Consider the following 10,836-nt stretch of genomic DNA (forward strand, 5'->3'; position numbering starts at 1 on the left):
TGGGGACGTGAGATGAAGACATAGGCATTTCCACGGTTTCAGGTCAGCAAGCAGACGTCCATGGCGCTTATTCGAAGCTGGACAACCTTCTCCCTCCAGTTGATGACTTCCTCTTCCATTTTTTCCAGAGCAAACGACGATCCCCCCTGCGAGTCCAGACAATGCTTTTTCCTTTTCTTCGCCTGTTTTTTTTCTGCTTTTTCTCCTCTTCCGCTTAATCACCTTTTCGATCACGGAGAAAAAAAAACTTCCAGCCCCCTTCCGAAATTTTCTACGCCCCCCCAATTTGGCTTTTCTCTCTCCCAGGAAAGCGGCCCCTTTCTCTATTGCCTGTGGTACCACATGTTTTCAAGCAAAGACCAAACATAATAGCATCTGCAGGCAGTCCTTCAGCCTGCACTTGTGTGAGACAGTTCAGAGCTTCTTCAGCAAGCCCCTGCTCAGTATATCCGGCAATTAATGCAGTCCATGAGACTACATCTTGTTCTTGTAGCTCATTGAACAACTCCCATCCTTCTGCAAATGACCCACATTTGACATACATAGCCACCAAAGCATTGCCGATGCTAGTATCTACTTCATAACCATCTTTGGCAATCTCAGTATGTAACCTTTTTCCACTTTCAAGGTCCTTAATCCTACCACAAGCCCTGAGGAGAAAGACATAGGTGACGCCACTCACTGGGAGATGATCCTCTTGCATTTTCTGATACAGATAGAAGGCGCATTGGGAATTGCCGCACTCCATATGTGCCTGCATTCGAGATGCCCAAGAGTACTCATTGGAGTCCATCAGTTGGTTGAACAGTTTCTCAGCATCACATATACTCATGCAGTCTACAAACATTTGAAGGATATAGTTCCCAAGTACACTGAGGAGCTGAAGCCCCATATGGCAAGCATGCACATACACTTGCCTTGAAAGAGCAAGATTCCTCTGTTTCTTGCAATCTTGTTAAATACACAAGAAGTCTTCCACATGAGGAAGCTCTGCAGCATTGTCTGTATTAGAGGCGACATGTCTGTGGATCAGTGCATCATGAATTATTGGTTTGGCACAGACAAACTGCTGATGGAGTACTGAGTCCTGACCTCTTGATTCTTGTAAAAGCTGTAATTCAGAAAAATGCAAAGGCAGCTCCTGTCTGACAACAAGATTGAGCCGTTTGAGCTTTTGAGTTTCATCAAGGCAGGCATCGGTGCAGAAACTTAACTGATAATGAGGTGCTTCTACTGTGAGCAATGATGTGGCCATCCCAGAAATAGTCCCTAGGCAAGCAATTAGGGGACTTTGAAGGCAACACGTTTGATGTCTGCCAGTATCATCACCTTGGCTCGGAAGGCAAGGCTCAGGATTGCAATTCCCCTCTTATGTGCCCAATCTCTGATCATTACTTGATAATCATTTAGAAAGCTCTCACGGGGAAACCAAGGAACTCGATCTTCTCATGTCACAGTACAAATCCATGGGAGATCAAGTCTATCAGTCCCTTAACTCTCATGAGATTGCAAGAAGCTTGCTCATTCTCAGGAAGCAGTTCACCAATTCCACCTCATTGCAGAAACCATTCAACCTGAACCTCCATTTTGAATATATCATGTCATTAAAGCATTCCATGACACTTAATTTCTTTCCAGCAAGCCCTTGAAGACTTTATGCATTTCGTTTTAAACTTCCACATTTGACATACATGTTAACCAGAGCATTATTGATTAATTCCTCTTGCTCCAAACCCTTTTCCACGTAGAACAAAAGTATAATCACAACAACTAAATATGTACAAAGTATCAAATCCCACGCACACAACTTTTGGGTGGTTTTCACACCTCGAATGCGCAGCAATACGACATCCACCCCCTCTAATCGTGCGCATCCTCCGGATGGGCCAACTACCCATGATCATTATCATCAAGATCCACAAACAAATCAATCTCTTCATTATGCATTTCCGGTATATCAACAAGATTATCTATCATATCATCTGTCTCTTCCATTGGAGTTTCTTCTTGTTGCTCTTCCCTTGCAAATTCTTCCAATGCATAATCTTCATCATCTCTTTTCTTGAAAATCTTGATTCTTTTTCCAGCAATAGGCACTCTAAGCACTGTCCCATCCAATTCTGTCAACTCATATGTTGCATTATCAAAAACATGTCTGACTATGTACGGCCCAAACCATCTTTTCACCATCTTTGAAGTGCAGTATGCTGATTTTCAAGGCTGCTATCAAAGACTAATACCCAATCTCCCTCTTCTATTGCTCTAGGCCGCAAGCGATGCCTACTATCAAACCTATCCTTATTTCTTAGTCTAGCAACCTTCAACCTGTCAATAGCTAGCTGAATATCCTCTGGTCTTCTCTCCAACTGTCGAATCCGAAGAGCTAAGAGCTCCTCTCTAGTCATATCCTCCTGCCAAGGTAAAACTGACCAAGTCAAAGCACAAGTCTCAGTCGGCATAACAGGTTTTTGACCATACATCAACTCTGCGGGCATATATCCTGTGGTAACACTGTGAGTCGTACGATCAGCCCACAAAGCAAATGGTAGAAGTCTCGGCCATTCTCCAATCCGTCCTCCGCATGCTTTGGCTAATGCTTTCACTATCGGCGGATGCCCTCTTTCACTCTTCCCATTTCCCTCTGGATTGTATGTTGTGGTTAGAGCCAACTTGATTCCTAGCTGAGAGAAAAACTCCCTAGCTTCATCTGCATCCAATTCACCGCGATCCGCAGTGATCTTACCCACACAACCATACCTGCAGAAAATTTCTTCCAATAAGAACTTACACACTGCACTAGTGGTCTTTGTTCTCAAAGATCTGCCTTCAACATGATTGGTAAGATCCTCTCTAGCCAAAACAATATACTTTTTCTACCATAGACTCATAGGCATAGTAACCAAGTCAACTACCCACTTATAATGAATGCATAACGGATAGGTCGGATGAAGCTCATCTCGATGACGCACTACTGAATACATCTGGCAGTCTTTGCAAGTCTCAACAAAATGAGAAACATCTCTATACATGCCTTTCCACCAATATTTCTCCTTGATTTTCTCATAAGTAGCCCACACTCCTCTATGACCAGCCCAAGGACTCTCATGAAACTCCCTCATCACCTGTAACTGTGTCCCTCTATCGCAGACAACCCGCAAAGGTAATCCGCCTCTTTTCTTTGGATGCTTGCAAAGAAATCCGTCCTTGAGAAAATAACCATAAGCTTTCCTTCTGATCTTCTTGAACTCTTCATCTGTCCATTCATCTCTTTTGCTTAGTGTACTAAGGTACTTGCCAATTTGCAACCAATCTCCAACATAGAGTTCTTCTATGAAAGTCGCAATATCATAGACATGGCAAACATGATCAACCATAGTGGCTGAAATTTCTGCATCATCCTCTTCTGCAAATAGCATCTCCTCCTCATCATATCTGGCTCTAGACAGCATATCTGCCACTGGATTATCCTTCCTTGCTATGTGTTTAAATTTCGGATTTAATGACTTGATGTATGCAATCCATCTCAGCATAGCTATATCCGGAGTAGAGCAACTCATAATCATACCAATCAATGGCAAGCAATCTGTCTCTACCACAACTGAAGCTCTAATAAAGTACTCCTTGTCACATTTGAGAGCCGTAACAATCCCCAATAACTCCCTCTTGATTTGCGGATATCTCCTCTGTCTCTCGTTTAGGACTTTCGCCCCAAATCGAATAGCATACCTATTTCCATCTGCATCATCTTGACCCACAGTCCAACCTATGCCAATTGGACTAGTGTCAACTGTCAATACAATAGGCCTTCCGCAATTATAATCTGCTTTCCTAAGAGTAGGAGCATTCTGCAATAACTTCTTCAATTTCCGCATGGCTCTAGTGTGGCTCTCATCCCAATAGAATTTCTGCCCCTTTCGAAGCAGCTGATATAAACAATCTGCTATGTGTGCAAAATGAGGTATCCAAATCATATAAAACACACAAGCTCCAATGAATCTCCGTACCTCTGAAGTGGTAGAACAATACTCCGCAATCTTGCCTATAGCATTCACCTTATCAGGTGAGGGTTTCCTGCCATAATACCCACACATATGTCCAACAATGACAACCTCATTCACTCCAAAAACATATTTTTGCCTTGATAGTGTCAAGTTCACTTCTTTTAATCTGGCCAATATCTTCTCACAAGTTGAAATATGATCAGCCACAAAGTATCTGCATCCCTGCTCATTTAGACTCTCATTTTTCTCTTCTTCTGCACAACCCTTAATGGGCACATCATCCAAGAAAGGCATAGTAAGCTGAGGTATATAATCACGAAGAACCTTATGCATGGCATTCATCATATGCGCAACAGAATTAGTGGCACCTTGAGGCAAGGTACACATCCTGACAAGCCCAATAGGAGTTCTCATGGTGGTTATGTCCCTGCTTTCCAAAGCCAGCTGAAACTGATCATATCCTGAATACAAATCACCTAAAGAATAGATGGCACGTCCAGCAAATGCTTCTGCAAACTCATCCACAACTGGACCTATACCAACATTCCTAATAGTAACTCTGTTTACTGGCTGCATGTCCTGTATAAATCGGAGAGTATCATTCTTCTTTGGAACTGTAAACCACCTGTTTGAGTATGGTGCAGATGAAGGCTCAAGAATTCCCATCCTGATTTTCTCATTCAATAAATCAATCGGCTTTGGTAGGTGTGCCTTAGGCACTGGAATAGGTGGGAGGTTCCATGGAATATGAGGAATAGTAAAAATCACCATAGGAGCAACAATATCAGGATTCACACATCTAATCTCATGCGGGAAAAAAGCAAATCCCCTTCCATGTCGCTCAAGCATCTCTTGAAAGCATTGCTCCTCTGTGGGTAGCAAGAAATCACCATTTTCAATTTTCAGTTTAGCAAGAGTCTCTGCTGAAAATTTATGACCAATATGCTCTGGATTCCTCAAAATTGGCTGTTTGGTAGCCCTCTCTATTTGTTGATCACTGTCAGGTGGAAGCGGTACAGCTACCGGCTTCACCTTCTTATCCACAGTCTTGTATTTCGTGTCAACCCTGGCTTCATTATGCTCTTCTGCATTACTCAAATCTTGCTGTAAATCAGCAATTCTGCACTCCAATGGCTGAATATCCTCAGCCCTTTGCTCTATGGACTGCATAGAAACAGCCCTAAACTCTGGATGCTGAAATATTTCAGCAATAAACTCTGTTGGCTGAAAGTTTTCAGCCCTCTGTGTCTCTGTAAGCTGATCATAATCAGCCGGAAACTCTGTTTGCTGAATTTCTTCAGCACTCAACACTTTTTGCTGAGTCACCTCAGCCTCTGACTCAATTTGTGACACAAAATCTGCAATTTCATGAAACATGTCCAAGGATTGCACTAGTACATTACTGTGACAACTGTGCATATCAATTTTCAACATATCTTCCATCTCTTCCATCGTATCTGTACAAATCATACTGTCATACATCCCATCTATGTGCTCATCATCCTCTAAAATTCCTACATTTTTCAAATTTTTCTCCTTCCTGCATATGTACTGCCTAGCAGCTCTAGACAACCTAGAAATCTTCTAATAGCTCATCGAACTGTTTGTTGAAATCCCAACAAAACCAGAGGAGAAAACACTGCTGCCAGGAGGCGAGAACTCCAATCTCCTCTGCTCTATACCACTGTCGTCTCGCGAAACGGCGGTACCTAATGAAAACCCGAATCCCTCACAGTGGGCAAAGGTGCATCTCTGAGAGTATCCCTGTTTCTAACATGGTTCACACACAGAGTCATAAACTGAACTGCTCTCATGCCATCTTTACTGCGAATCCGTGCATAAGCAGATCCATCATCCATTACCTTTGTTTCCATGCGCATCTCTGTGATGAATGGCTGCCCAAGAATTATAGGATAAGAGCATGAATCCTACACAAAGAAATGGAAATCCTCCTCTACATCTCTAATAGAAACCCTAACACTGGGACAGGCATCATACAAATCACCTGCAGTGTTATTGGCGGCTCTCATACGCCACCCATGCTCTACATCCACAGGCCATCTGTTACTTTCATAAACTCCACGAACTATGAGATTAATCTCTGAACCATGATCCACCAAAGCAACATAAGGCACCTGTTTCTCTCCAATCTTTACCATCGTCTCTGTAGTTGCCCAAGCCCAATGACTCCGCGAAAAGTGACTACGCGGTATCAAGACAGGTTCATCAGTTTCGGCATAATGCATAGGCTGAACCCTCTTCTCTACCTGCGAAAAAAGAAGAAGCATTCTCAACCATAACCTCATTCTCATCCTCATCCAACTCCCCAATCCAAACTCCCTGTGTATCAGTAGTAGGCAACGCATGTCTTTTCCTCTTCAGGACCTCCTGAAACTGATCTTGAAACTCTCTTTTCGAGATGCCCAAAACCTCAGAAATAGTGAAAGTCACCTCACTGCCAAGAATCTTGTCATTAAATATTTTCTTCATGTCTATAGATGTCTCAATATCGGACATCAATCTAAACCCTGGCTGCTTTCTCTCTCTAGGCTCTTGCCTCTTTTCTCTCTTTTGAGCATCTTCCATCTGTCGTTCTGGCCCTGGTCTCAAAGACGGTCCTGCAGTAGGTGGAGTAACAAACTCACCCCCTCTAGTCTTTTTAGCTGCACTTGGATTTTCTTCATCCCTGTTACGCTTCTCCTCAACAAGTACTTCTGCTCCCTGAGACTTAGCCAAATAAGCATAAATAGAGTACCTATCAATAGGCGAATCCCAACCTGTCTCAGATCTGATGCTAGAGCCTGCACTAGTCAAAACAGTTTGCTGAATTTTCCCCTTGTTTGCAGTCTCCATAGCATAAGTCCATAGTGCTGACTGAGTCTCTGATCCCTTCTCAATTTGGACTCCATATGCAGAAGCATCACCTCTAGTTGTCAATAAGAAGTACGCGCAGCCATGTCATCCACTAACTTCTTCATTCCAGCTTTACCAAAGTTGGTAGCAAGTGGAGCTCCTATCTCAGTCAACCAAATCTTACCATCTTGTCCCCAAAATACCAAATTCTTCCTCCTTGCATCCTGAAAAGATTCACAATCCCTGCAATGCTGATGGTCCGTACTATTGCACCAAATACATCTCCGATCTCTCCTAGGTGCACTAGGAGCACTCCTAGGTGCAGTAGGAGCACTAGAAGAAATAGTAGGCGCAGTCGAAGCAAACTGCTCTTTCAATTTTCCCACCAACTCCGCTTTAACTGGCTCCAGTGTCAAATCCGTTATGCCTTTGATGATGTCATCAAGAGAGGTAGGCACCGATGGAGCGGATGGTTTTGGAGCAGAAGGTGCTGGCATCGGTCGTGGAACAGGAGGAATAGGTGGAGTGGAAACAGTAGGCACTGGCATAGGCCAAGAAACTGGCTGAGGAGGAGAAGAAATAACAGGGATAGAAGCAGGTATAGGAGCAGAAGACGGTGTCGGTGTCATAAAACCATTATGTAGGTGGGTCTTCCATATCCTCCTCTTGGTCAAAGTCGAGACTGCATCCTGGGCATCCTGCCAATCTGTTTTAAGACCCATAGGCTTCATGCGATCCTCAAGAAGTTCTCCCAATTCTTCCTGAAGAGCAGGATCTGCAGCTTGCAAGAAAACTCAACTTTCTCAACATCCAATGCTCTTTGTTCAATGGCATCAAGCTGATTATACCTCTCTTCAAATTCTCGAATCAACTCTGAAGCAGCTAGACCTTTGTTTGGCATGTAGACCCACTCTCGGAATGACCACCATGTAGCCATCCCAAAGTCCTCAAGGAAATACTCTTCTTTCAAGGCCTTCTTAAAATCTTGCCAATGCGAATTTTGAATAAAAAGATCAGTCACTTTTGCCCTCAAGGCGGGTGTGACAAGACGAAGGAAGTACTTACTCATAAGTCCAGCTGGAACTCCAAAAAACCCCATCTTGATCTCATATGTCTTCAAATATGCTGAAACATTACGGCCATCAAATAGCTTCTTCTCATTCTCAACTGCTTCAATCACCTTAGTCGCGCTGTTTGCATTCTCCTGCTCCGAATATAGTTGCCTTTGCTGAGACAACTGCTATTGATGCAATTGTTGCTGCTGCTGCATATACAATTGTGTCTGCTGATTTTGGAGCTGCATATACATGGACATATTCTGCAAAACCTGCTGAAGTACTTGACGCAGCAGTCATTGATGGAGCTGAAGTAGAGGACGTAGCTGGAATTGTAGAAGAGGCTGAAATAGATGCTGAAGTATCTCCCATCCTGAAATTTCTGCGATGCTTTCACATCGAGTTCACCAAAGATGTCGAAGGGTTTCGAAAGCAATGTCGCGACTTCAGAAGTCCTTGATTATTTTCAAGATAGAAGATCAAGCATGTGAATAAGCAAAAATGAAGTAGCAATTGTATTACTGTCAAGATGTTTACAAAATTCAAGATGAATTCCAATCTGTTCAGTCCACTGGCTCTAGATCACCCATTTAAATTCAGGCTTGGTTTAACAAGTTTTACATATTGAAAGTGCTGTTCGGGAAGACCAGAGTATGCTCCAGCATTACATTCCTCTCCCATAGCTTGTCCACCTGAGCTAAAGTAGTTGCACAAAGCTCTAATCTTCAAAGTATAGCATTAGCCACAGAAGAATCTGCATATTGTGGGCTTTCTGTTAACCTTTAGTGCTCCTCTCTTAGCATATTCTGCTCCTGCAAAGACCTTTCTCTTACTAATTTTTACAATCAGGCAATATGATGCTCCTGTTCCTGAATCCTATTGTTCCACTGTTAATACTTCTTTGCTGGGCCTCAGTCTATGGCCACATTTCTAGCAAAGCATTCCTTCAATCCAACCTTCTTTTCCCAAAGTTCTATTATTTTATGAACACCCAAAGGAGGGAAGCAAAAATATGAGCCATCTGATCTTTGCTTGAAGCACATGCTTGATTCGGCGACCTCCTTCGAGGGACAGGAAGAATTTGTTAGAAGCAAAGGTATTGCCCGGCCTCTGAAGCTCTTCAGCGCAACTCCCCTACAAAGCACTGATGACTGGTATGGGGACGTGAGATGAAGACATAGGCATTTCCACGGTTTCAGGTCAGTAAGCAGACGTCCATGGCGCTTATTCGAAGCTGGACAACCTTCTCCCTCCAGTTGATGACTTCCTCTTCCGTTTTTTCCAGAGAAAACGACGATCCCCCCTGCGAGTCCAGACGATGCTTTTTCCTTTTCTTCGCCTGTTTTTTTTCTGCTTTTTCTCCTCTTCCGCTTAATCACCTTTTCGATCACGGAGAAAAAAAAACTTCCAGCCCCCTTCCGAAATTTTCTGTGCCCCCCCAATTTGGATTTTCTCTCTCCCAGGAAAGCGGCCCCTTTCTCTATTGCCTGTGGTACCACATGTTTTCAAGCAAAGACCAAACATAACAGCATCTGCAGGCAGTCCTTCAGCCTGAACTTGTGTGAGACAGTTCAGAGCTTCTTCAGCAAGCCCCTGCTCAGTATATCCGGCAATTAATGCAGTCCATGAGACTACATCTTGTTCTTGTAGCTCATTGAACAACTCCCATCCTTCTGCAAATGACCCACATTTGACATACATAGCCACCAAAGCATTGCCGATGCTAGTATCTACTTCATAACCATCTTTGGCAATCTCAGTATGTAACCTTTTTCCACTTTCAAGGTCCTTAATCCTACCACAAGCCCTGAGGAGAAAGACATAGGTGACGCCACTCACTGGGAGATGATCCTCTTGCATTTTCTGATACAAATAGAAGGCGCATTGGGAATTTCCGCACTCCATATGTGCCTGCATTCGAGATGCCCAAGAGTACTCATTGGAGTCCATCAGTTGGTTGAACAGTTTCTCAGCATCACATATACTCATGCAGTCTACAAACATTTGAAGGATATAGTTCCCAAGTACACTGAGGAGCTGAAGCCCCATATGGCAAGCATGCACATACACTTGCCTTGAAAGAGCAAGATTCCTCTGTTTCTTGCAGTCTTGTTAAATACACAAGAAGTCTTCCACATGAGGAAGCTCTGCAGCATTGTCTGTATTAGAGGCGACATGTCTGTGGATCAGTGCATCATGAATTATTGGTTTGGCACAGACAAACTGCTGATGGAGTACTGAGTCCTGACCTCTTGATTCTTGTAAAAGCTGTAATTCAGAAAAATGCAAAGGCAGCTCCTGTCTGACAACAAGATTGAGCCGTTTGAGCTTTTGAGTTTCATCAAGGCAGGCATCGGTGCAGAAACTTAACTGATAATGAGGTGCTTCTACTATGAGCAATGATGTGGCCATCCCAGAAATAGTCCCTGGCCAAGCAATTAGGGGACTTTGAAGGCAACACGTTTGATGTCTGCCAGTATCATCACCTTGGCTCGGAAGGCAAGGCTCAGGATTGCAATTCCCCTCTTATGTGCCCAATCTCTGATCATTACTTGATAATCATTTAGAAAGCTCTCACGGGGAAACCAAGGAACTCGATCTTCTCATGTCACAGTACAAATCCATGGGAGATCAAGTCTATCAGTCCCTTATCTCTCATGAGATTGCAAGAAGCTTGCTCATTCTCAGGAAGCAGTTCACCAATTCCACCTCATTGCAGAAACCATTCAACCTGAACCTCCATTTTGAATATATCCTGTCATTAAAGCATTCCATGATACTTAATTTCTTTCCAGCAAGCCCTTGAAGACTTTATGCACTTCGTTTTAAACTTCCGCATTTGACATACATGTCAACCAGAGCATTATTGATTAATTCCTCTTGCTCCAAACCCTCTTCCACGTAGAACAAAAGTATAATCACAATAA

At 43.3% G+C, this 10,836-nt stretch overlaps 1 protein-coding gene across 1 annotated transcript; it reads right to left on the reverse strand.

Moving 5' to 3' along the window:
- Nucleotides 1-271: 271 nt before the first annotated feature.
- LOC148014829 (pentatricopeptide repeat-containing protein At4g18520, chloroplastic-like) lies at nt 272-892 on the reverse strand. The gene has a single exon (XM_087666063.1). The coding sequence runs from the start codon at nt 890-892 to the stop codon at nt 272-274; it is 621 nt and encodes a 206-aa protein (XP_087522189.1).
- Between the last annotated feature and the right edge of the window lie 9,944 nt (nt 893-10,836).

The sequence above is a fragment of the Lygodium microphyllum genome, chromosome 24 (assembly GCF_053477565.2).
Source record: "Lygodium microphyllum isolate KBCC chromosome 24, Lygodium_microphyllum_v1.1.10, whole genome shotgun sequence".
In the NCBI taxonomy this organism is placed as follows: domain Eukaryota; kingdom Viridiplantae; phylum Streptophyta; class Polypodiopsida; order Schizaeales; family Lygodiaceae; genus Lygodium; species Lygodium microphyllum.